The sequence below is a fragment of the Caloenas nicobarica genome, chromosome 18, assembly GCF_036013445.1.
Source record: "Caloenas nicobarica isolate bCalNic1 chromosome 18, bCalNic1.hap1, whole genome shotgun sequence".
NCBI lineage: Eukaryota > Metazoa > Chordata > Aves > Columbiformes > Columbidae > Caloenas > Caloenas nicobarica.
The window spans coordinates 5,124,500-5,149,448 of NC_088262.1; the positions used below are offsets into that span (position 1 = coordinate 5,124,500).

General features: G+C 50.3%; 3 protein-coding genes across 3 annotated transcripts; 1 reads left to right on the forward strand and 2 right to left on the reverse strand.

The window, feature by feature from the left end:
- Window positions 1-5,510: 5,510 nt before the first annotated feature.
- On the reverse strand, window positions 5,511-15,902 carry KCTD2 (potassium channel tetramerization domain containing 2). Its single transcript, XM_065648058.1, has 6 exons — window positions 15,580-15,902; window positions 13,766-13,874; window positions 12,458-12,549; window positions 11,665-11,760; window positions 9,509-9,634; window positions 5,511-8,939 (listed from the first exon to the last, which is right to left on the reverse strand). The coding sequence occupies exons 1-6, from the start codon at window positions 15,865-15,867 to the stop codon at window positions 8,910-8,912; spliced, it is 741 nt and encodes a 246-aa protein (XP_065504130.1). The 5' UTR covers window positions 15,868-15,902; the 3' UTR covers window positions 5,511-8,909.
- Window positions 15,903-15,981: 79 nt separating this feature from the next.
- Window positions 15,982-19,247, forward strand: ATP5PD (ATP synthase peripheral stalk subunit d). Its single transcript, XM_065647868.1, has 6 exons — window positions 15,982-16,064; window positions 16,324-16,458; window positions 17,445-17,541; window positions 18,396-18,467; window positions 18,786-18,848; window positions 18,971-19,247. The coding sequence occupies exons 2-6, from the start codon at window positions 16,337-16,339 to the stop codon at window positions 19,100-19,102; spliced, it is 486 nt and encodes a 161-aa protein (XP_065503940.1). The 5' UTR covers window positions 15,982-16,064; window positions 16,324-16,336; the 3' UTR covers window positions 19,103-19,247.
- Window positions 19,248-20,151: 904 nt separating this feature from the next.
- On the reverse strand, window positions 20,152-23,946 carry LOC135996277 (5-hydroxytryptamine receptor 3A-like). The gene is made up of 9 exons (XM_065648099.1): window positions 23,901-23,946; window positions 23,541-23,698; window positions 22,998-23,042; window positions 22,793-22,902; window positions 22,040-22,206; window positions 21,216-21,376; window positions 20,863-21,073; window positions 20,507-20,626; window positions 20,152-20,387 (listed from the first exon to the last, which is right to left on the reverse strand). The coding sequence occupies exons 1-9, from the start codon at window positions 23,944-23,946 to the stop codon at window positions 20,152-20,154; spliced, it is 1,254 nt and encodes a 417-aa protein (XP_065504171.1).
- Window positions 23,947-24,949: the final 1,003 nt, after the last annotated feature.

The following is a 24,949-nucleotide window of genomic DNA, read 5'->3' on the forward strand; positions in this document are numbered from 1 at the left end:
AGATGCAAATTGTGGCGGTGATGCTCAGCACGCTTTGGTCCTTTGTCCACTTCAGCTGGGCACAGATAATGCAACTAATTCAAGTGCTTGTCTCTCTGGTGTGAATTAGCTGGGTGACAGCCTAAAAACCTCTCCCCGGCAACAGCAAACCTGCAAAAAAAGGCAGGAGCACAGCTCCTCGCTGTTCCCAGCCACCCTGGCCAATGCTTGGGTTTGTCCAGCGGCAGATTTCTGGCTCCTCTCACATCTCACATCTCTCTTCTCGGTGACAACCAATGACAGGACAAGGGGCAATGGGTATAAACTGGGACACAGGAGGTTCCACTTAAATAGGAGAAGAAACTTCTTCATGGTAAGGGTGCCAGAGCCTGGACCAGGCTGCCCAGGGAGGTTGTGGAGTCTCCTTCTCTGCAGACATTCCAACCCGCCTGGACACCTTCCTGTGTAACCTCATCTGGGTGTTCCTGCTCCGGCGGGGGGATTGCACTGGATGAGCTTTCGAGGTCCCTTCTGATCCCTGACATTCTGTGATTCTGTGATGTCCCTGTGTCCCTGCTCTCCGGGGAGGACCGTCCGGTGGGGCTGCAGAGCCCGCCGCTCTCGTCCACCCTCTGGCTGCAGGACACCTTGTACCCCGCGCACTGTCGCTGCGAGGACCTGGAGATGTTCTGCCAAGCAGCACGTGGTTCCTCGCTGCCTCCTGCCCATGTGAAGGTAACAGAACGTGTTTGTTCCAGCACTGGCTGCACCAAATAGCAAGAGCGGAGCAAAAACCTTGGTAAAAAAAAAAACAACCTTCCCAGGGTAACCAGACGGGATGGATGGTGCCAAGGCTTTTGTGCTCAGTGTTCTCAGGTGATCTGCTCCTGGTGTCGAGCAGCAAACACGAGCAACTGGGGACATGGGTGGAATGCAGGCAGATTTTTGCACGCACGCGTTGGTCTCATGCTGACGGTGTTGGGAACAGGACTGAAGTTCACTGCAACAGCCACACCTGCAAACAGCTGCTTTTGTCGGGAGCAGGTGAACCTGTGCAAAGGTGCTTCCTGCTGCCAGCCCGGGCGACGCCGGCGGGGGACAGGTGTCCTGGGTGGGACAAGGGGGAACAAGCTGCTGGTTTCAGGGTTTCTTTCCAGCTGCTCTCTGCTGGTCACTGTCTGCCTCAGTGAGCTAATTCTCATTTGTTCAGGTCTGAATATTGTGTCTTCTTGTTCCAGCAGCCCCCAAGACACCAGCATTCCAGCCTTCTTGGATTCCCTAGCTGTGACAGAGCAGCCCTGGTCGTTGTTTATAGCAGCAGACCAGGAGTGCTCGCACGCTGATTCTCTCGGCTTTTTCCGTGCCTCAGTTTCCCTCAGCTGCGATGTGGGACAAGCAGCTGCTGGGACAAGGCTGCTCCCTGCAAGGGCAGGCAGCCCTTTATGCCAAGATACACAGAGCGTTTCTGTAGCTCACCTCCTAGGAAGAGCTTGGTATTTAGCCTGCAGAGCCGCTGCCCCCAGCAATGGGGCTTGGAGGGATATTGACAGCCTGTGGCCTGGGAGCAGGAGTGGAAATGAAGAAGGAAGTTTCTTGTTTGTGGGACATCAGGTCTCTGCATCCTGCTGCAGCATCCTCCCTCCTGCCGCCCCAGCCCAGCACTGGTGTGTGCTGGACACGCATTTTATGGGTGTGTAAAACAGGCTGCGTGGACAGAAGGGAGGTGTTTACTGCAAACCAAGTGGGGTGGTAAGCTGTTTTTCTTTTGAGTCATTCTGTGTCTGTTGGGGGTAGGAAAGCCAAGCACTTCTCTTGGTAAATACCTTTATAAGTGACTTTTTAAATACCTTTTCATCCCAAGATCTTGGCTGGCTTTGCTGTCCTCTCCCAGGTAGGTTGTGTTATACCCCAGCTGACTTTTGCAAGGTCACCCGGTAAGCTGACAGCAGAGAATCCAGATCTAGTTCCGACTAAGTTGTTGGCCCAAGTGGTGCAGCCTGGGTCAACGCTATGGACTCGTGTCTGCGGGATGTCACTTGCCAGCAGCCGCTTGCAGCCCTTAAGGGACAGGAGGGCGCCTGGGGCACAGCAGAGGTGGCTGCGAGTCCCCCAGTTGTCTATGTCCTCAGTGGGGACACTTAGGGCTCTGTAATCTCGACCCCAGCTCAGGAGCCTCAGCAGCAGATTTGGGGCAGATCATGCACCTGGAAACAAGGATTTTCATGGTGATGTACAGAGCAGCTGAGCTCTCAGATCACCGAGGAGCTGTGTGAGACCCATGAAGCTTGAGGACTCCTCACACTTCAGACTGATGGTGGTTTTGCTTCAGACTCCCAACTGTTGGAGTCTGGGGAAACCCTGGTAGGGATGGAGGCCTCTAATAGGGAATATTGCCCGAGGGTTAAATATCCATGCCTTTGCTCATCTGTTACACCACAATCTGAAGGCAATTGCTAGGGGATTGCTGCTCCTTCCTTACTCTGGTTTGGAGAAACCAACATCTTTCTCCAGCCCTGGAACACAGAGGGCAGGTGGGGACAATTTGCCCATATAAAAGTTGGGTTAAACCTTTAGTGACTGCCCCAAAACCAGATCTAGGTGGAAGGACATGGCGAAGTTCCTTGTTTCCCAAACAAGTTAGTAAGCTGGGGTGAAAATATCTGCAGGCTTTCTGTCTGCAAATAGATCTGGCTTGATTACTTCGTTCTGGGTGAGGGTGAGTGGGTTAGTGACAAACTGACCTTCGTCTTTACATGACTGCCTGAGGCAGAGCAGAGGAGTGTAGGTGTTGTGCAAGATATACTTACGGTTGTGGCCAGACCTCTGGGTTTTACCCTCCCAGATGTGTGCGGAGACAAGAAATGCAGCAGCAGTTTCCACCGCTTTGTGCTGGAGCCTCAGGCCAAGCAGTCAGATGCTGAGAGGTGCCTCGATGCTGCTGAAGCCCTTTCCTGTCTTTAAAGTCAATTTGGGTTTCCTCTTTGTGCACAGACATGAGCGGGCAAGCCAGAAAAACAAATGATTTATGCGTCAGGTAAAACTGTCAGGGAAAAGCCGAGCTGCCGGCTGGGTGACTAGTGGGAGGTTTGTGGCGAGGTGACCCAGCCCTGGGGAGCTGGGTGGCCCCCAGACATGGTGTGGTGGCCACGCAGGCTCAGCCCTGGCAGGAGCCTGAGCCTTTCCTTTCAGAGCAGGGATGTGGGACTATTCCTGTTATGCCGTTTGCAATGCAAAAAAAAAGGCTAATAAAGGGGTTTTAAAGTCCCTCTGCCGCAGGTTGGGTGCGCGTGCTGCTTATTGACTTTGTGACTATCAGAAAATCTCAGTGATGTTCTGTTACTCATCTTCTCAAGCACCTGGCAAAGCCACCTGGGGAATTTATTTTCCCCAGTTGGCTTTGGGGGTAGGAAGGTCCAAACGCTGCCCTGGGCAGGTAGTGAGTTCCTCGGGTGTTTTTGTGCTGCCTTGGTGGTGGCACAGCCCCGGGGACAGAGCCCTTCACCCGCGGCAGCTGCTTGTCCCTGGGGAGGTGCCTCCAGCGGGTACCCACATCTTCTTGGGGTGGCCTGGGGAGCTGTGACAAACCCAGCCAAGAGCCAGGGCCTGAACCCTCTGCTGAGGCCAGTTCTGCTGCAAACCGTCCCACTTTTTCCCTTCTCCTGCAACAGGTCTAGGGCAGCCTGGGTTTTGGCAAGAGGGAGGGCTGAGCTTTGGGCTGGCCCCCAGTGACAGCAGGACCTTCTTGGAAAGAGACGGTGTATAGGGTTCATTTGTAAAATTCTGGTTGTGCCCATCCAGCACAAACTCTCGCTCAGTAACGCTGAGGCATTGCCTGTGTTTGCTGCAGCAAGAAGTAGAGAGAGATTATTTCTCAGAGGAGTTAAGCAGGTGGCACAGCCTTGTATGGGAGAGTGAGGGATGGTACAAGGGCCTGGCATCTCCAGGTTGTGGTTTCTGCAGAAACCGCTGAATGATGCTTGTGTCTTCTGCAGGGTGATGTGTGTGAGAGGAACTGCCTGCCTGACAGACCCAGAGCTGCTGAAAGGTCCTGCACAAAGGCTTTTCCAGCCTACGTGGCATTTTAGGACAGTCCTAAAGTGGGAGAGCAGGGAGGTTATGGCCGCAGGTCTGAAATGCTGGCTGGAATTTGAATTTCTGCTGACAAGTTCTGCCTTGTGAACGTGATTGAATATGCATTTGGTGTTGGCAGTGCCAGCCCTGCGGTTTCCATCTCTGCCCAAGATGTTGCCAGCACTTGAGCCTGGCTTTGATTTGGGCAAGTTCACCGCCAGCCCAGGCCTGCAGTCAGGTCTGGCACAGGGATGCGTCAAGGAGGTTTTAAAAGTACCATCTTAAATCAACCCACGCTAGGTGGTGACCTGGCTCAGCTGTGGTTCCTGCCGCTCCCATGCTCAGGAGCTTCCCCTGTGTGACCCCATGGAGGAGAGAAAAATCTCATTGTGTTGGTGTTGACCCAGTTTGGGGATGTGCCAACTCCCTCCCTGCTTGGGGGCTTCGAGACTCCTGTCACAGCGCGGATGAAGGGCAGGCAGATATAGCGGTCACCAGCCACTTGTAGTCCAAAGTAAGACTAAATTAATCCAATTTTTTCCACTGTTCACTTATGTCTTTGCTTTTCCCCCTTCCCCTGAGTTGTCGATACTGTCTACCTTTCAGCACCACCAAAGCCTGAATATCTGGTTTGCCTCTTTGCCTCCCTGCTGCTCCTCCATCTGCTGGTACCTCTGCGTTTCCAGCTGAGTTGCAATGCTCTGTAAACAGGAAAGAACCTAAACCTCGGCTAAGCCGCCAGTCTCGCTGAAGACACCAACACAAGGAAGGCTGGCAGCTTTTGGAGAGGACGTAACAGAGCGACTATTTAAAAACTCCCTCCAGGGTTTCTGGGCCCACAGCTGCCTGGCAGCTGCAGGCTCAGAACACAGGGGGAAGGCAGCTGTAAGAAACTCCAATTATTTTTCTCATGTTCATTCCATTTGTCTTGGTGACAGCAAGAACCTTGCACCTTTGGTCTCGTGTGGAAAGCTGTTTGCAAGCTCCTGCCGACGTTCAGCGTGGCCTTTTGTGGCAGAGGAAGGGGCAAAGCTGCCCCGAACAGTCAGAGCTCTCTACCGTGTGCTGGCCCAGAGGCAAGTGGGGTTTAAGAGATGTAAGTTGACAAAAATCCCTTCCTTTCTTAGCAATTCATGTTTAATATCTGTATTAACTTTCTACTTGTTTGTGTCTGTGGAAACCGTAAAGCTAAATGTAGAAGTTTGGATTCTTTTGTATAACAGAAAATTGGAAACAGGCCTCACTTTGCCTTTTTCTCTGTTACTAACCTAGAAGGACTTCAAAATCTAATTATATATTCTCCTCTTGGCAAATCATTGTTATAAATTAACTGCAGCCAGGAGCAGGTGCCCAGTTTTCACCTTTCTTTCCCCGTAATGCAGTGTTTGTGTGGTAAGGTGGCAAATGGATGCAGAGAAAGCAGCAGGCTGCAGGCTTTGTTCAAACTTTTCAAACCCATTTCACAATCTTTATTGAAAAAAAAAAAAAAATCACAGCATCTCAACTGTTATTCAAACACATTTAATAAACAAAGAGAAACAGTAGCAAAGGGCACTGAGATGTGACAAACTGTACAAAACCTGTGGGTTTGCAGGCAAACCCGAGGGGAGGAGCCCCCGGCCCAGCGGCAGGACTGGGGGGCTGCTCCGTCCCACCGCCCGCAGCGAGCTGTGTCCCCCTCGCCTCAGCCCACTCAGTCACCCCTGAGAAAAATCCACTGTTTTTTTTTTAAAAATGTGCAGAAACAAAGACACTTTACGAAGTTATTTCCAGTCTTGCCATAATGGGACAATTTAGGCCACTGGGAAAGTTTAAAAAAACCCCGAACCTAAAGTGTCCTACTCTCCATCTCCAGGATTAACGCTTTAAAGTGAACCTTCCCAAGAGGCACAAGCACCCTTGGGTATCCAGTAATCTACCCCTGCTCACCATAGCACAATACCTTTTTTTACAGTGAATGGGACAAATTTCATCCTAATTCAGTGCTACTTTTGATATAGTTGTGACTGAGTGAAAGGCAATGGAAGGAAAAGCCCTGTCTTGAGCACAGAAGGGACACGACTGGTGCATAATGCTGACCAGTCCTTGGTCTCAGGGTAAAGTCAGGAAAGGAGAAATCCTCCCCAGGAATGTACCTGCTCCAGATGGGCTGCATGCCTGGTCCTAAACATCGTCCAAGAATCCAGTGTCCAGTACCAGTGACTGGTTTTCCACCACGAGCTTGTTCTGTTGAAGATCTTGCAATCAAACCCAAAGTTTTCAATCTCCTGGCACGTCCTTGTTGCAACGTGAAGGGGAAAACCAAGATGCAACTCTGAGAAGTCTTTCTTGCATGTGTGAGTTAAATAGCTGCTCTGCTCAACCAGCGATGGTAATTTTTAGGCTCTCTGTGGGTTGGGGAGGAGTGATGGCATCGCTCTTGCATCAGGCAATTCTCCAGTGGGCTGCACCACATATGGCATTTTTTGGTGATTCAGAAAAGCAACGAAGTATCTATCATCTTTATCTACTTGAGCTGTACTGACAGAAAATTTCCCTTTGCACCTGGTGTTGCTGTGAGCTCCACAGCCTGAACAGCGAAGTGCTCGCTGCCGTCCATGTGACAACAGCAGCTCGACCAGTTCCTGTTGCCTTTAGTTTGATATTTCTTGACCAGTTCCGAGAAACTCCCTCCTCTGAGGAAGGGAAAGACGACAGATGAGAGCATTAAGGGGCTTCTCATGCTGCTAACTTGTGTACATGCGCTTCTGGATTTCTTAGCTGTGAGCACAGATGGACAACAACCGAGGCTACAAGATAGTGACAGAGGAGAGAGATCTACACGCATCACAGTGTTATTTAGGCCCAGCCAAGGAGTATGGTCTGATCACACCGAAACCATCTCACCACATTGTAACAGGGAAGATGGAAGGAAGAGAAGAGCTGGGTTCTTCAGCAGGACGGCGAGCCAGCTGCATTTCTGTATTTCAACAGCCTGAACTGACACAACATGAATCCAAAGACATTTGGCACGGTCCGTTGCTACCAGGATTAAACTAGCGCAGATAATTAACCAGTCTCTCTTGAGAATGAGGCGAAGCCTCCACCGGAGGAGGTACGTTGGCAAAGCAGGGTGGGAGAGGACCAGCGACAGTCCGTACAGCAGCGAACGGAGGCAGAGTGCAGCGGCGTCCTGTTGCTCAGCGTCTTGTTTGCTGAGCCGGTTGTTGGACCGTGGGTAACGTTCTGCTATTGCAAGGCCCTGTCAGCAACAAGGGATAAGATGGGAAACCTGCCTAATTCTGTCTCAAGACTTCAGGGAGACTCCAGGTAGCTGAAGTCGTCCAGAAAGGAGCCCAAATCCTCAGTCCAGGTGAGGAATTTTCTGATCCCTTATTGAGAAATATCTGCTCTGAGCTCGTTAATGTCTGTGAATTCCAGCATCTCTGAAGCTTTGTGTTTAACGTCAGGTTTGGGACTTGACTCAAAAAAAGACCCAGGTGCCTGGACACATGGGCTACAAAGAACAAAGCCAGGATGAAAGGGGGAAAAAACATGCAGCAAATTCCTAAGAAATTCCATTTACCAGACTAGGAGGGACATGCCCGTGGTTAGGGATGGCACAGATGAACAGAGGGGAACCAGCCACTGCGGTTTGGCTAAGATTAGAATCCAAGAGAGGCACAAACAAACATTTTGCACATCCATCCAAGGCATTCCAAAAAAAAAAAAAAGTCACAAAAATTGACACATCACTTTGGACAAGAAACACTACACCAGTTTGGCAACTTTTCACCAAACCCCCCCACCCCAACTCTGTGATGTCCCTCTGTCATTTGAGGTGATCATGGGACATGCGGGGGGTGCAGATAAATCACTGCATGTAAATCAGGGATCTCCTCCGCAAAGGATCTCGGGGGTTCAAACAAACCTACCTGCTTGCTACAGTACAAAAGAAGTTCTGCCTGAAGTCTCCCCTTGGTGAGAAGGGAGGAGACAGAGCCCGCGCTGCTGGAGACAAACAAGGCAAAGCTGAACTTGGCAGCAACGAGTCCCCAACCTTGAGACTTTGCACCAGGCTCAGGTACGGCCATGGCAGGGATCTGGAGGGGGAGATGTCACCACTCTTCAGGAGGGAAGTGTCAGGGACAGAACGATCGCTCTGTTACTATTCTGGGTGAGCACAGGTCTCTCTGTTGATGCGTGTGGAGTAACAGGCTTTGGAAAACGCCAGGAGCCCGTATGTAACGGTGTTAACAGCAAGACCTGTGTTAGATGTACACACAACTCCTCTCCCTTTAGTATCTAAGCTCAGCTCTTAGGAATTGAACAAGGAACAAAGACAAAGCAAAAATGGAAAAGGTTTGTGGTTTGCTTTTTTTTTTTTTTTTTTTTACGAGTGGTTGTTTTGTTCCTCCTTTTAAAGCCCTGTTCTGATTTGGGGGGGCACCACAAGGTCCCTGCACTTCTTCTGGTGGCAGATGTGGGTGCAAGAAATGGGACAGCTCAAATCCCAAGATTCACACCTATGGAAAGTGGGACTGATTCCTGTGGACCTGAGCGACCTTTGCAAAGGCTCTGACTGGGAATCTGGCCCAGCCATAGCTGGAAAAATGCAATACAGTGCCGGCCAAAAAACCAAAACAAATACTTGCAGAAAGGACTATACAACTGGAAGAGCCTTTTCTTTCCTTGGTTTCCAGGGTCAGAGGGAAGCCTTTGCTTGTGACCAGAATTACTCGCCGTTGGCAGGACAGGCTCGGCTTTGCTTTGCGTTAGCTTGGTTACTGTACAAGGGCACGGCTGCACTGCGGAGAGGTGCTCTGCCCAGCCCGACTGTCCTTTGACATCTGGGAGTTTTAATGGAGTGGACACTTGGATTACATCCGGGATCCTCGCTCTTGAAGAATCTGAAAAAGGAAAGAGCTTCTATAAATACCTTGGACAAGTTGAGCTGCAAAAGTTTGTGTTCAGAGTCCTTGTTTTTTTACAGAAAAAGGAAAGATGGACTCAAGTCAGAGTAGCTTCTGGCTTTTATGCTACCACAACAAATGACAGGCTGGTTAAAGCTGACTGAGCCCCTTCTCTAGAAATCCTGCTTAGCTGCTTGCCAGGAGTTAAGAACATTGCCTTTTGTTGCTATCCTGGGGAAAAAAACAGAGTTGGAAGAAGAAAAAAAAGCTTGTCTCTTCAAGCACAAAATGTGACCAACTTCCAAGGTCCTTGCTATGCTGTCCTCCTTTTCCAAGTCTATCTCTTTCCTCCAATTTTTTTTGTCTTCATTTGAAACAGACAAAGAGCCTCAGCTCCTGTCCTGCAGTAACATGAGATCTTCCAAGAGGGGAAGATGATGTGTACAGGAGGTAATAGGAAAGCCAGTACGCGGAACTGCTACTGCAATGATGGATCCGCTGGTGTAAGAAGGACATTTTCTTTGCGTAGGGGAATTCAAGCCGATACACCTGAGCAGACACCTTACCTTTGCCTTCTCGCTGGGCTCCTTGACGATGCCATTGGTAGAATTGTTGAGCTCCCTGGACACAACGCAGAGGAATTCTGCCTGGTCTTCGTTTCCGTAGTTATAGGAAGATCCAATGCTGATCAGCTGTGTCACAGGAGACAGCCAAGGGAACTATCAGTTAGTCTGGAGTTTTTCTTTATTCCTACAGTTGCTGTGTGAGGTATAACTGTGCTGGGAGACCCATTCTGGAGCCAAAGTGTCTCCCCGCAGCCTCCTGTGTCACAGGCTTTCCTCTGTGTGTGTGTGTGTGAGGCAGGGACACAGGGACTCCGGAGCTCTCTACTGGCACCTGGAGCCCCAGGGAAAAATTCCAGCCTGAAGCTGTAATGCTGAACACAACAGAACGTTTTCCAGTTACCGAGGGCAGAAAACACGTCAGATTTTGCAATATCCAGCTAATTCGGATACAGGGCAGGCAACACAGTCTGCCTCGGCCAGACTACACTGAGCTGAGCTCTCAACTTGCCTTGTGACTTTGATGTGTAAAAGCTGGAAAGGCAATTCTTTACCACAGACAGATGTTAAATTAACTGGGGGACATGTGGCAAACTGGCACCATTCTTTATGCAGATGCTGTCAAGATGGAGTTGGATATCTGTATAAATGGGATTATATTCTGCTGCTGTTGTGATGAGGGTCTGGACTTGATCCAAGAAATACCATCTGTCTCATTTATCATTATTACATTAAAAGGACATCCTGGAGTGCAGAGCCAATTTGTCATTTACAACTCAGTTCTGCTTTCCAGATAATAAATCTAAGTAACCTGAAGAAAGCAATGTGAATCTTATAATCTGTGTATATCTAGGAAACTTTAATATGCAGCGTGCACCCTGACTTCTATGTGTTAAAGGACTTTAGAAGAGAGATCTCCGTATTTATGTATGAGACAGATGCAGTCAACAGCCCTCCTAGACGGACAATTATCTGTACGGTTAGAGTGCAGCTGCAGGAAGATGTGGGGGGGTGTTGCACTGACTCACCTCCCATACTGTTTTAAATAGGTTTTGATGTTTGTGCTGAGGCTGGCGGGGATCTCGGTGGTTTGTGCAAAGGTTGTGGATGGCGGAGGGAGGGAACAGGCAGGGAACACGCCAGCACCTGCTCGTAACCAGTATCTTGACCCTATTGTTATAGATTTGAAAAGCAGGACTAGGAAAGAGGCGAGGGTGCAGGTTCCTGTACAGGGCACTGCCTACAGCCTTTTGGTTTTGGGGCTGTTTATGTGCACGTGTGAAAGGCGACGTCTGTTAAGTAAATTTTTGGACAGCAACACCTGGGTGTTTGAGAACTGTGTTTCCATAAAGCTGCTACTGGCTCTTGGTCACAAGATTTTGCTGCCAGCTCACAGGGGCAAGAGCTTTTGCTGCCTCTCCACTATGCCATAGGAGTTTTCAGGCATTACAGAACAGATGTTATGAAGAAGTGATGCCAAGTGCTGCTGCTAATCCAGTGCCTCATTTCGTGTCAGCACATCTCCCACAACATCCCCTTGCACTGGAGGTGGACTAACTGGGAGGATGGCAGAGCTGTAATCCCGAGCCTACTCCGCACTTTCTTAATATAGCATTAACATGCAGGGCAGCTGGTTTCCAGGTCTCCGTCCTCCTAAATAAGAGGACTGCGTTTGGTTCCAGAAACCAAATCTGGAACTGATGCCACACGCAGCTTCAGTGACACAGAGTCCCGAAACTGGCTGCGTTACAAAGGCATCTGCAGGAAGTGGCTTTCTCATGTCACTCAGCACCTCTTTAGCAAATGCAGGAGTTGTGGCTTTGAGCTTGCAGAAAAATTGTGCTGTGGGTTTTTTTCATGGCTCTGAAAATTTTCCTGGATAAAACTGTTGTAGTGGAGCCTGGTATATTTGATGAAATGCAGAAGGGAAGAATTGTTCTGGGATTTGACAAGAGTACAAGAAGTCCTGAGAGAAAATTAAATCTCTCTTGGCAGTTTGAGTGAATTTTGCCTTTCCATGTCAGTTATTCTATATCAGTTGACTGCTGCTCAGCTCAGAGTGGTTATTCAGAAGAGCAGCATGAAGTGCAATTAAACAGCAAACTGCTGATTGCATGTGCAGCTTTCAAACAGACTCTGATGTTTTTTGATAATGGTACCTGTTCGAATTTCCACCCGTCAGACATTGTGGACACCATCTGTGTGAGCTCCTCCTCTTGGCACTGCAGGACCCTGTACACGTGCTTCACAGGTCCCTAATACGTGGAGAAGAAAAATACGTGCGAGTTTAGTAATTGTTATACTAGTATCAAGCTAGGAAATCAATTAATAAGCCTCTCCTGCTCGGTCATTTTGTTATTTGAGGAAGTCTGGGCCCCACAGGCTTTTTGAGGTTTCATCCTTCTGACCACCCAACCGATTCTAAACCAGGTACACACGACTGGCACGTGTCTCTCCACAGCATTCCAGGTGTCTGAGGGCCAGTGAAAGCAAAACTACTTTGGCTTTCAAAGCTGTTTAATGCTTTTTGAAAACATTTTTCTTCTGAAATTGAATCTGCTGAGTGTGTTAATATCAGCTGAGCAGCAATGGGAAAAAATGCCACAGAGACAGATCTAAAGGGAAGAAAATGGTTTAGAGTTTGAACTATTCTTTACACACCAAAGCAGTATGTTTTGCTTTATAACTACCCAGTTTTCTCCTGGCCCCTCTTGTTTAACTGTTCATTGTTTCCCTGCAGTGCTAACAAGATGACTCAGTGGTTTGTGCTTACAGAACCACAACGGATACTGTTTCCTAGCAGTGCCTTGGATCTACCTAAAAGCACAAATTGCACCTGTTAAAGACCACTAAACAAAAAAAATTGCTACTTGAAGCATTTACAGCCACGTGTCCTTCTGCTACACTACAGAAAACAACTGACTTCATAAAGGAAAAGTTCCTGGGCATTACCTGGGAGGTTCTGTTCTCGTTATCCCGTATCCGCTCCTTCACTAGCCGCACAAGAGATGCAATATTGTAAAACTCGGCTTCTTCAAGTACTCCTAGGAAAGGAACCAAAGCAGAGAGAAATTCTGTCACTTTGTACAGGGTAGAACGAAGATGATTTTGCTACAGGGATGCAACAGCTACTCCCGACTCCAAATCTAGCCCAGATGTGAGAAAATCCATGAATTCTGAATAGGCTGTGCCACTGATCTCATCTTCTCAGGCTGGAAGAAAATGACCAACGAGCTGTCCTCTCCTTCTGGGACTCAGAGGTTCTCTAAGGAACATTATTCCATTTTCCCTGAGATGAATCAGAAACCTTGTGGTACAATCTCTATTTTACTTGCACATCTCTACTAGGGGAAAGTCACCAAAGGTGCCTGCTTGTAGAGAACTGCTGCCTGTGGAGATGTGCTAATAGATCTTTTCCTCTGCCAGAAACCTTTGAGCTGATCAGATCAGTGTTGGGTTGTGTGTGAGCCTCAGGCCGCTGCTTCCTGGAAGATACAGAATCTAATGATTTAATCCCTGTTAATAAGCAGCCTTCTGAGAAACTAATGGTACTAACAACTCTGCTGGGAAACGCAGCTTGCTCACCTCCTTACACATTGCAATGTCAGGAGGTGCTGTGTGCTCAGGCAGGTTTTTGGCCACCAGCACCCTGGCTTGTACCAGCACTGCTGTGGCCAGCAGGACAGAGAAGTGATTGAGGCCAAACCTCAAATCCTCGGGTCAGTTGTGGGCTCCTCAAGATAAGAAAGCCCTTGAAGTGCTGGAGAGAGTTCAGAGAAGGGAATGGAGCTGGGGAAGGGGCTGGAGCACAAGTGTGATGGGAGCGGCTGAGGGACCTGGGGGGTTCAGCCTGGAGAACAGGAGCTGAGGGGAGACCTTCTGATCTCTGACCTGCCTGAAAGGAGCTTGGAGCCAGGGGGGGTCGGGCTCTGCTCCCCAGGAACAAGCGCCGGGATGAGAGGAAACGGCCTCAAGTTGCGCCAGGGAAGGTTTAGATTGGATATTGGGAACAATTTCTTCCCGGAAAGGGCTTTTGGGCATTGGAACAGGCTGCCCAGGGCAGTGGTGGAGGCACCATCCCTGGAGGGGTTGAACAGATGTGGAGATGAGGTTCTCAGGGACATGGGGTAGTGCTGGTGTTGGGTTAATGGTTGGACTCAGTGATCTTGAGGGTCTCTTCCAACCAAAATGATTCTGTGATTCTCTCGGATACAGCTCTCTAACAGCATTTGCAGCTCCTCCCCTGTGACTTTCTCTTACCTTCTTCTGCCAGCTCCTTGTTTATGATGAGCTTCCCATGTCGGAGGTAGTTCAGTATTGGACCAAAATACGTGGGGTCTCTATCGATGAGATACGCCCCGGTCTCATCCTGATGAGCGTGCATGGGAACGAAGCAGTGATGGTTAAGTGGTACCAGGAAAAAAATCATTTCAGTTGAAAACAATAAACTAAACAGTTTCTCTTTGAGAACCTGGATTAATTTGGCTGTGAAAGGTATAAAGACTCCACATCTAAACCAACAGCTTTTTTTTTTTTTTTTTTCAATATCTGAACTCAGCTACAAATGCTGCCGATGCTTCCAGTTAAACCCTTCTAGGAACAGAGTTTGTATACCCAGAGAGGAAAGCAGGGATTAGCGGTTTTTCCTCACTGCAATAATAAAAACCAAAAGCAGGCAGTTGTGTTCTGTCTAAATTTGTTTTCCACCCTAGTTTAACTGGGAGACACTGGAGGCAAATTGGGTCTCCAGTTCTAGCTGACAGCACATAATAACTAAAGTAGCTCTTTTTTCTTCCTACTGCTGAAAATGCACATTGCAGTGCACCAGCCGTCACTCTAGCAATCAAATAACTATTGTCATTAAATAACCAACGATTCACAACCAAAGCATCTCTTGAGGCAGCTTTGAAGTGCTGATGAATCCTGTGCTTTAGTCTGTCGTATCACTCCCTTAAATTAAAGCAACACTTGTCCTGTCGATCAATCTGCTCTAAAGCAATAAAAACTGTGATAAAAGCACTTTGAAACATCATCTCCTCTACCTGCTGATGCTGGTGCATGCTGTTTTGATCACAACCAGGATTTATATTTTGATTAAACTCAGAACAAAGCGGCAAGAGACCTGAATAATCTGAGTCTGACCTACCCACAAAATATTTACAACACTGTGCAGTGGCACCTACAGAAAACCCATGTTTACAAGAATAACTGTTTGCAAAATCCTTAAGATACACTGTAATGACTGCAAAACTATCCACCCATGTATGGAATGTGCTCTATGGTCTTTTATGAGAGTAAGGTGAGATTTTATATATAGAGAGAGATATAGATATATATATATACACACATGCTCAGAGTGAGAAATCATTAAAATTCCCATTTCTCAGAAAGTTTCCTTTCCGTTCCCTCCCTGCTGCACGAATGGGCTGGGGAAGGGGCTCCCTGAGGAGCTGCATCACGGCAGGAGGTGGAGAGGACCGAGGGGTTACAGACTCTCAGCCCCATTCCCAGGGATGTAATGGGAGCTGCGTGACACGAGGGACACAGAGCTGGTGTGGGTCAGAGCCACGTGTGTCCCTGGGGACTGTGGGAGTGGGGCTGCCATGGAGCTCAGCCCATCCACACCACGGGGGCAGGGGCTGCTGGCCCTGGGGACATCGGGAGCTGGGGTGTCACCCAGCCCATGCAGAGGGGCTGCTGGCCCTGGGGACATCAGGAGCTGAGGTGTCACCCAGCCCATACAGAGGGGCTGCTGGCTCTGGGGACACCGGGAGCTGGGGTGTCACCCTGCCCGTACAGAGGGGCTGCTGGCTCTGGGGACACCGGGAGCTGGGGTGTCACCCAGCCCATGCAGAGGGGCTGCTGGCCCTGGGGACATCAGGAGCTGAGGTGTCACCCTGCCCGTACAGAGGGGCTGCTGGCTCTGGGGACACCGGGAGCTGGGGTGTCACCCCGCCGTTGCAGCAAGTCGGGGCGCTGCCCCCGGTGACAGCGGCCGCCGCGGGGGCTCAGGCGGCCCGAGGAGGGGCGGTCGCCGCCCGGGTCCCGCCGGTCCCGGTCCCCGCGGGCCTCACCTTGTCGGAGCCGAGCTCGGGCCCGTCCTGGCAGCAGAGCCGGCACAGGAAGGACTTGGGCTCCCGGCACAGCGTCTGCCGGGTGCTCACGAAGTACGTGCCGCCCACGTTCAGCCGAACCCACTTGGAGGCCGCGGGCGGCCGGGCCGCGCCGGGCGGGGACTGAGCCCCACCGGGTCCCGCCGCCGCTCCGGCCGCGCGGGGGCTGGGCGGCCCCGGCGCTCCCCCGGGGCCCGGGCTGGGCGTGCGACCCCGCGGCGGCCCCTCCGTTGCCGCCAGCTCGGCCATGGCGGAACCGCTCAGCGCCCCCGCGCCGCCATCGTCCCCCGCGCCGCCGCCGCTTCCGGTGCGGAAAGCACTTCCGGGACAGCGGCGGAGGTCACCGGGAAGGCGGAGAGCGACACCTTCCGGCGGGGCTGCGCTCTGATTGGGCGGTGGGGCCGGGGGCGGGACTTCCGGCGCTGTGGCGGTGTCGGTCAGTGAAGGTGAGAGCGGGGCCGGGGCGGCCGGAGACCCGGGGAGGGGGACCCGGGGCTGTCGGGGCTGAGGGAGGGGACGGGCCGGGGCGTGAGCCGCGGCGGGGCTGGGCCCTGTGTCCTGTCAGGCCCCGCTCGGTGCCGGCGGTCCCGGTGTCTCCAGCCCCGAACCGCCCCCCCCTCCGGCCCCGAGCCTCCCCAGCCCCGCCGTCCCGGGCCCTGCCCGCCCCCCCAGCCTCACGCCGCGGTCTCTCTCTCTCTCTCCCAGGCAGGCGGGCAGCATGGCGGGCCGCAGAGCTGCCATCAAGGCCATCGACTGGGCGGCCTTCGCCGAGAGGGTGCCCCCCAACCAGAGGGCCATGTTCAACGCCCTGAAGACCCGCAGCGACGCGCTGTCCGCCCGGTGAGTGTCCGGCCAACCAGCAGCTGAACCGTTCGGCCTTTGCGGTGCTGCCCTGGGTGGGTGTCGGTAGCGCTGGTCTCGCAGGAGTGTCCTGGCGGGCATTGAGGCAGGTCACCCTTGAGACAGCTGGTGGCTTCTCCTTGGCAAATCTTCTTTACTTAATTCTCCCCAGAGTAAAACAATAGCTGCAATGTAAAAAAGCAGCTCTGTGAAAGCAGTTTGCTTTGGTGTGCGGCCTGAGAAGGGGCGGTCATCACCTCGGGTCCCGCAGGTCCCGGTTCCTGCCGGCCTCACCTCATCAGAGCCGAGCTCGGGCCCGTCCTGGCAGCAGAGCCGGCACAGGAAGGACTTAAATGCCGCACAAGCTCATGAGTCTTCTCAAATCCTTCAGCACCCACTGCTTGATACAAACATCGTTGGCTGTTGCAGTCACAGACTCACAGAATGTCAGGGATTGGAAGTGACCTCGAAAGCTCATCCAGTGCAATCCCCCCACCGGAGCAGGAACACCCAGATGAGGTTACACAGGAAGGTGTCCAGGCGGGTTGGAATGTCTGCAGAGAAGGAGACTCCACAACCTCCCTGGGCAGCCTGGTCCAGGCTCTGGCACCCTCACTGAGAAGAAGTTTCTTCTCCTATTTAAGTGGAACCTCCTGTGTTCCAGTTTGCAGTTAGTATTGCTGATTGCCGCTAGCCCAGCGTTGTGCAAACTGCCCGACCCTTCCTGACAGGGCTGCTCTGCAGCTGTTTGACGTGGAACAGGGCTGTGGGCAGAGCTCTGCTTGTCCATATAGACAAGTCTGTTCCAAGGGCAGAGAGGTTTGCAAAAATGATTAATTGCTGCTTGTTAATGACAGACCTGAAGATATTTAAACTAAATTTACCTGGCTCTGTTGACACTCTGGAAAGTAACCGTGGCAGAGAGCAAGTGACAGCTTAGGGTCACTCCTGGTGCTGGTTGTTACTGGTGTCCTCTGCCTCTCCAGGTTGGCTGCTCTGCCAGAGAAACCCCCGACCATCGACTGGGCTCACTACAAGGCCGCTGTTGCTAAATCCGGCATGGTGGATGAGTTTCAGAAGAAGGTCAGTGTCTGTGTCAGCTCTCTGGAGGTTTAAAAGGGGAATGTCTCTGGTGTTGGGAGGAACACACCAGAACTGGCAGAGGAGGCTGGTTTTGCCTGGCAGGTGCCCCAGCTTTACACCCTCTGGTGTCACCAACCTTGAGGTCACTTCAGCACCATCTTGCAGGAGGAAACATGTGGCACTGTACGGTGAGAAAGCTGGTGAAAGAAAACTTAGTAAATTGTTTTGGCTGTGGGAGTGTATTTGGGTAGTGCCTCTCCTGAAGCAAACATTCAAAGTGTTTCTCTGACTCACAGAAGGGGGTGGTGCGTGGCTCTGTGCCCTGTGAAATGTGTCCAGCTCACACATCCCTGCAGGGGTTGTTGTCCTCTTTGCAAGCAGGAGCTGACAAGCACAAGCGAGGCTTTTGCTGCAGGACATGTGTCACTGGCAGCAGGAAAATTGGCCTCCCAGGGCTGGGAGGAGCTGCTGATCTCAGATGGATCTGGGAGCATTGCCTTGGGGGAAATAAGTCTGTGATATGTTAAATCTTTGGGATTAGATGTCATTGCTTCCTCACAGCACTGTGCTTTGCTCTCTGCAGCGCTGTGATGAACGTGTGTAGTGTTATGTGTCCTGGGTGTTAAGCAGTGCAGAACAGGCTGCTTTCAGCTTGCAGGTGAGCAGTGCTGCTTGTGAAGGACACAGTCAAGCTGCAGTGACTGGTTTTAGAAAGCTCGTTAACTTACATGGTTATGAGCGTATCCCAGGAGGGAAGGAGGGAACGTGCTCCCGCTGCTGGGGAGAGTGACCTCGGTGTGAAGGAATATTTCAGCCAAGCAAACCATGTAAACATTTTCTCTTCTGATTTACAGTTCAGTGCACTAAAGGTTCCTGAGCCAGTGGATACACAAACTGCCAAAATCGATGCCCAAGAGCAGGAAGCTGTAAGTGTTTAAACTGTTCCCTCACGCCGAGGTTGTCTCTGACTTGTGCGAGGATGGGATGGGGTGAGAGGGAAGGGATGTTCTGCGCAGGCAGGGCAGAGCTGGAGGCTGTGGCCTTCGTACGTGCCTCTGTCTTTTGACTAAGCGAGAGGATCTCTGCACATGGAAGGGTTTGACTGTCTGGGATTTGAGCAAGATTCTGTCCACTTATCTACTGTAATGACAATGAATTTTAGTGCCAACTTAAAGCATGGGGTTACAGGTTCACTCTATGTCATTGTCGTAAAAATCTTCACCACGTCCTCTGCTTTCCCATAGGCGAAGAGCACTGCTGAGTACGTGCAGGCTTCCAAGGCTCGAATTGCCCAGTACGAGCAACAGGTAAGTCCAGACTTAGCCTGGTGAATATTCTCTTTAACCCAGCCTGGCACGTGTCAGGAAGCACCAGCTCCTTCTTGCTGACAAGTGCCATGTAACATGTTTGTCTCTGCTCCCACTTCCAGCTCCAGAAGCTCAAAAGCATGATTCCCTTTGAACAGATGACATTTGAAGACTTGAACGAAGCCTTCCCCGAAACCAAACTGGACAAGGAGAAATACCCGTACTGGCCCCACAAACCCATCGCTGATCTGTAAACTTGTCTGGAGGCAGTTTGTCTAACAACTGTCAGACTCAATGATCTTTTAAATAAAGTGCTTTCCCTCCTGTCTGTGGCTTAGATCTTAGACATGAGGTTGCACGGTTTTGAGACATGTGGAACAATACAGTAATGTGCAAACAGTTTTCCTGGTTTTTGTCTTTTCTACCTTGCTTTTCTAGCAAGGACCAAGGTCCCAGCTGGGCTTGTTGATCAAACCAGGTACTGTTGTGTCTTCTGTAATTCAAACAATTTGTCTGTTCATCTTTGTAACCCCCTCATGCAGGAAATGTGGTTCTTCTGCCACTGCAGGCAAATAGTTACTCGGAAGTTGAACGTGTTAAAGCCTTTGGAGATGCTGGAGTGTTTAGTTGTGATCTGTGGTGCCATGGGAGACAAGTCTCAGTGGTTCTACGGACAGAGATCTGGGGCTGGTTTCTAGGCTGGTTGTGATGGTTTAGGTGCAGCCAATTGCAAAAAGATTTGGACTGTGGATGTGTTGAGATACATAATTAAAAAAATATATATATTATTTTAAACATCACAAGTATCACCCTGTTAATCCTGGTGATCTTGTTATTCTTTCTGTCCTGGGTTTCTGAATGATACGGATCTCACTCAAACTCACAGAAACAATAGTACAAACACTTCAGACTTGCATTGTTTAATTATCTGAGCTGGACTTCTTACACCACCTTTCCTCATAATGGAAACATCTCCGTAAGAGAAAGACATTAACTGCCTTTTCTGTTGGCCATGTTTGTGGTAAGAATTAGAGACAGAATGAAGGCATCATCCCCAGATTTCACAATTATTTTATTAAAATACCTCGCTAACCCACAGAATACTTTAAGAACATACGTAGTTCTACTGAACTAGAGTACAAAGCACTAAGCATGTAGATCTCATGCCCTGTGGGTTCGTTTTTTAAATTTTATTTTATTTAGGCAACTTAACTGCACCTCTGTGTATCAAGCAGGAGAAAAATGACAGTGGAGGGGTGAGAAGCAGCACAATGGAGAACAACTGAACGAGCAGAGCTGGTCTCTAGCTGCTCCATTTTATAGAAATAATAGCAAAAAACACCAGGGACAGAAAGAAGTGAGTGTAGAGAAGCACCTTCTCCAGAACTAGCAGGAATGAGTCCTGCTCCGGCAGGTGCCTCTGGGGGTTGCCTGGTCTCCCTTTTTCCTGGTCCTTCTTGGGAAGGTTCAGCCGTTGGGTGCCTTCCTTGGCGGGACGTTCCGTGGGCAGCTTGTTGATGGTTCTTGTCACCAGCACCTCTGCAAAAACACGTCACTGTGGGGTTGGTGTGTGACCTGAGCAAACCCACCCTCCCTTGAAGGAACCTGCAGTAAAATGCACCAAACCTCCTTGTTCCAGAGGTTGTGGGTGGCTTTACCTTGCTGGAAGCTCCTGAGAGTCTTGTTGAAGCGCAGGGATTTGTGCTGCTGGTGCAAGAGGAAGAAGGTGTCCAACACGGCCATGATCATGAGCAGGAAGGTGCCTAAGAAGAACACAACTGTGGAGCAAGAAAACAAAGAAAACTCTTGATAATTTGCATTACTTTCTTGAAGGTAATCCCATCAGTGTTCAGCTGTCTGGTGGGGAAGGGGGGATATTTCTGACTCCAGCAAGCTGATAAATCTTATCTGTTCATTACATCAGTGCTCATAAATGTGTCCATAAACACCCAAAGACCTTCCTTAGGTTGGTACCTGTGTAAAAAAATCAATTTTTATTCAATAAAATGGGTACCTATTATGGGTGGTTTGTTGGAGGAGGTTGGGAGGATGTTGTTGAGGATCACGGCTAACATGGAGCTGCCGAGGATGATGGTAATCTGGAAACCGATTTTCTCCTCGAGAGAGCTGGGGCCAAACAGCACAGCCATGTCCAGCAGGTACAGGGCGCACGTTGGGAGGATCAGGTTCAAAACATACAGAATGGAGCGTCTGTCCATGGAGATCTGGTGAAGAAGACGAACAAAATTTAGGTCAGCAGGAAGGGACTTACTGTACTGGGAAAATACTTGTTCCCTAATGTAGGAAATTATCTTTTTGTGTGTATGTGGCAAATCAGTGCAATATAACATGAAAGTGCTGCCGTACCACGTAGGTGACCACAGAAAATTCTCCGTCATCCAGCGCGTCTATGTGTTCAATGATGCTCACGTTGGTGAACTTCCATTCTCCATCAGTTAGGAAGAAACTCTGGCTGTCTTTCATGATTTCCTCTGCTGTCCGTCTTGTCTTCATGACAAGGTCTGTTACTGCTTGGACAGGAGGAGGAGAGAAATTGCAGAATTCAGGTATTTATTAGAGGTCAGTTATTTCCTCTCCTGTTCCCTGCCTGCCAAGGGTGTGTGCAGATGGGGAGAGGCGACATTTCTGTCACTGCTGGGGTTTCTTAGCCCATCTGGGATAATTTAAAAAGGACTTTGGTGAAGAGACTTGGCTGGACCTATGGAAACGTGAATCAGAAGGGAAACCTCTGGTGAATCGGGGCAGTTGTCCTTTGCAGGTGGGAGCTGGAGGGTTTCGTGTCACCTCTGCTTGTTTTTCCACCCTTCCTGTTGGGATGAACTCTGACTGCACTTTGGATCCCTGAAACTGTCTTTAATTCCCTTGCATTTCCGTGGCTTTCAGGTACATTTAAAAAGCAGTCCTGCAAAATTGTATGCAGACAGGTAGCCTTGTTGCAGGAAGCCTCCCAGTCTTTTGGTGCATAGACACCAGTCCCGGGTGCCACAGAACATCCAGAGATGTTGCTGGGAAACAAGCCAAACCAGAACGACAGTGTTTGAGCTCGTTTTCCCTGGTGTTACATGACCCCAACCCAGTGTGAGCATGTGGTGCTGCCAAGGAACCCAGGAGTCAGCCAGGGCCTGTCTGATCTATTCCTCCTTTTGCAAATCGTGGTAATCTTGCCGTACCTGGGTGGAGATACGAAGCTATGCTCACGTTGCACATCTGCGTGTCAAAGGGAAACTTGAGGATCATCAAGCTGCAGGTTAAGGTGACCTGGAAGGTCTGGGTGGAGTTGAATCTGCCGTTGTGCATGACGGTCACGTAATCCAAATTGGAGTTTTGTCCGTTCACTCTGGAGGAAACAGAAGGGGAGAGTGACCGAGCGCCAGGATGCTCCTCAGTCCCCCAAAAGCCGGGGCTGTCAGCATCCTTTTGGGGGGGTTGTGCCGTCACCCAGCCCCGGGATGTGGCAGCGAGGAGGGGAAACCTTGCACAAGAACTGCTGGACTGAGGCTGGAGTAGCTCTGCACCCCCTAAAGTAACTCCGTCCTCTCTCCCGCGGGGCAGGGGCTCGTCTGGCTCTGCCGAGCTGCCTTTCCCCCCGCCCGCAGTGCCCGTCCCTCTGCCAGACCCGCCGTCCTGTGTCCCACAACAAACTGCTCAGGGTCATTTCATTCCACACCGTTGCTGGTCTCTGCTGCCTCCTTATCTCTAACTACAGCCCAGATGGGACGTTTCTGGAGATGTTACAGCATTACAGAGTTTTTTGTACAAACTGCGGTTGCTGTTAGGCTAAATTACAAGGTTCTTTGTTGCAGAGAGCTCATGGGAACAACTTTTAACCATACGAGTTGATCCCATTTCCTACAATAATACCAACAATTGGCATCCATTATATTTCTCTTCAGCCAGTGGATAAAAACGAACAGGGAACCTACCGCTCTAAAATGAAGATGGGAGGAGACCAATACATATCCATGGGCAGAACGACTTTGGAAATGTTGCAGAAATCCTGCGGGTCCCAGGTTGCAAAAGGGTTTTTCCACCTCTGGGGAAAGAAGGTGCAGAGAGAAATGAGCGCTGGGCTCGGCACCAGCCGTCATGCTGGGCATGACGGGAGAGAAATGCTCTCGAGGGACCTACCAGGTCCAACACGAAGTAAAAACTGACCGTCTGGAGCTTTTCGACCTGGAGAGACAAAATGGAAGATATTTAGCTGATTTTTTAAAGGTATATTCGATGCAGAGCCCAGCTTTCCCCTGTTGCTCTTGCCATGGACAGCACGGACGGCAGAAGCTCAGCTCAGGAGGAGAGCTCGAGGATCTCGGTCCTGCGGCTGAAAGGTGGGAGCGTATGGTCCCAGCGATGTGAAAAAACAATAGATTATTGTTGACATTTGCATGCCAGTGCCCTGCAAATGCATAGCTGAGTTCAGGTACCCCACAGGGTTGTTTTTAGAGCCTGCGATAAAGCGGTTGTTTGTCTGAACCTGCCTCGGAGCTTTTTCCTGGAAGTAGGTGGGAGAAAAGGCTCCATATCGTCCCCAAATACTTTAAAACGGCAGAAAGCTGAAGAAGCAGATTCTCATCCCCATGGCCTTGCTGGCCCAGCCGTGCCTGGCAGAAGACTCAGACCCTGACGTAGCAATCACCCGGTTTTCTGTATAAAGGAGGTTTGGGTCCTTACCACAGAGAGAATAGCCACCAGGAGAAAATCCATTGTCACTTCCATGGGCTCCTTCAGGTTTGTCTTGGGCAGGATGTGTGTGTGCAGCTTGCTGTGAGAGGAGATGTTCAGGTGCTCAACCACATCATAGTAGGTGCAGACGTACCTTGGAGCAGCCCCTGCTAGCGAAACCAACAACAACAAAAATCCACTTGAATCAGGAGAGGATCAGGTAAGATCTCAACCTGTGAGACAGAGTTGTACCAAAAGAGAAAGGGTATGGAGCTGTGGTTATGAAAAATGTCATTAACACAGGCAAATCCCTTCTCACACACATGAGAACAGAATTCCTCATGGTTTTTCTATCCCTCTTCAGCTTACCTGTCCCAAGAGAAAAGGTGAGGATGGCTATAAAAGCTCCCTGCATCGTCTCCTGCTTCCAAATAAGGAGGCAAATGGTCCTGTGTGTCTTATGAACAGTTCCAGGACACGTCATTTGTTATGTAGCAGTCGATTTGATATTAATGAGGGATGGATATTTTGTAAACAGAAGCTAGACTTTTTATGTCTTTATTTGCCTTGGAAGGAAGAACTTGCTAATGGTTTGATGCACTCAGCTGGCTCTTGGGAACAGTCTTTAGTTGTGGTAAGGGAAAAATAAGATAATTGAAAAAAAAAAAATCCAACAATTTGAGGGAGAGGAAAAGAAAGGCCCCATCTCCATAAAGAAAAGGTGAGGAGCCAGAGCCACTCAGAAGCAAATCCTGTCTCATTTACAGGCCCGAGAGTCTGCGGCAGCCCCACTGAAATGGAGTGGGAATTAGTGCTCGCGTGATGTGGGGGGAGGCGGAGGAGAAGCCGCTCTCCTGCCAGCCCGTCCTGCTCCACAGCGGCCAGGCTGCGGGCACTGGGGTACGTCCTCATTTCCCAAAGCACCGAGCCCTTCACACCCCCACTGATCTTCTCTTTCTCCCCCTTGCTGATCTCCCATGCTCTCGAGGTTCTTCTCCAAGACCTCATGGTTAAGATGGAACGCTTAGAGGCTTTTTTTTTCTTTTACATCTCTGTCTGTCTTTCCTGCAGCCATTTTCCTCTCACCTCCTCACTCTCTACAACTACTTGAAAGGAGGTTGTTCCATGGAGGGGGTGGTCTCTGCTCCCACGTAACAAGTGACAGGACGAGAGGAAACGGCCTCAAGTTGCACCAGGGGCGGTTGAGGTTGGATGTTGGGAACAATTTCTTCCCGTAAAGGGCTGTGGGGCATTGGAACAGGCTGCCCAGGGCAGTGCTGGAGTCACCATCCCTGCAGGGGTTGAGCAGATGCAGAGATGAGGTTCTTGGGGACATGGGTTAGAGGCGAACGTGGCAGCGTTGGGTTAATGGTTGGACTCCATGGTCTTGAGGGTCTCTTCCAGCCACAACGATCCCA

Excerpts from the sequence above, each read along its gene's own strand:
- KCTD2 (XM_065648058.1), bottom strand. The coding sequence starts at position 15,867 with ATGGCCGAGCTGGCGGCAACGGAGGGGCCGCCGCGGGGTCGCACGCCC. Across the intron at positions 13,875-15,579 it reads CCGAGCTCGGCTCCGACAAG|GATGAGACCGGGGCGTATCT; the intron begins GTGAGGCCCGCG and ends CACGCTCATCAG. Across the intron at positions 12,550-13,765 it reads CAAGGAGCTGGCAGAAGAAG|GAGTACTTGAAGAAGCCGAG; the intron begins GTAAGAGAAAGT and ends TTCCTTTCCTAG.
- ATP5PD (XM_065647868.1), top strand. The coding sequence starts at position 16,337 with ATGGCGGGCCGCAGAGCTGCCATCAAGGCCATCGACTGGGCGGCCTTC. Across the intron at positions 17,542-18,395 it reads TGGATGAGTTTCAGAAGAAG|TTCAGTGCACTAAAGGTTCC; the intron begins GTCAGTGTCTGT and ends TCTGATTTACAG. Across the intron at positions 18,849-18,970 it reads TTGCCCAGTACGAGCAACAG|CTCCAGAAGCTCAAAAGCAT; the intron begins GTAAGTCCAGAC and ends TCCCACTTCCAG.
- LOC135996277 (XM_065648099.1), bottom strand. The coding sequence starts at position 23,946 with ATGCAGGGAGCTTTTATAGCCATCCTCACCTTTTCTCTTGGGACAG. Across the intron at positions 23,699-23,900 it reads CACCTTTTCTCTTGGGACAG|GGGCTGCTCCAAGGTACGTC; the intron begins GTAAGCTGAAGA and ends TTTCGCTAGCAG. Across the intron at positions 20,627-20,862 it reads CAACAAACCACCCATAATAG|TTGTGTTCTTCTTAGGCACC; the intron begins GTACCCATTTTA and ends CTTGCTCCACAG.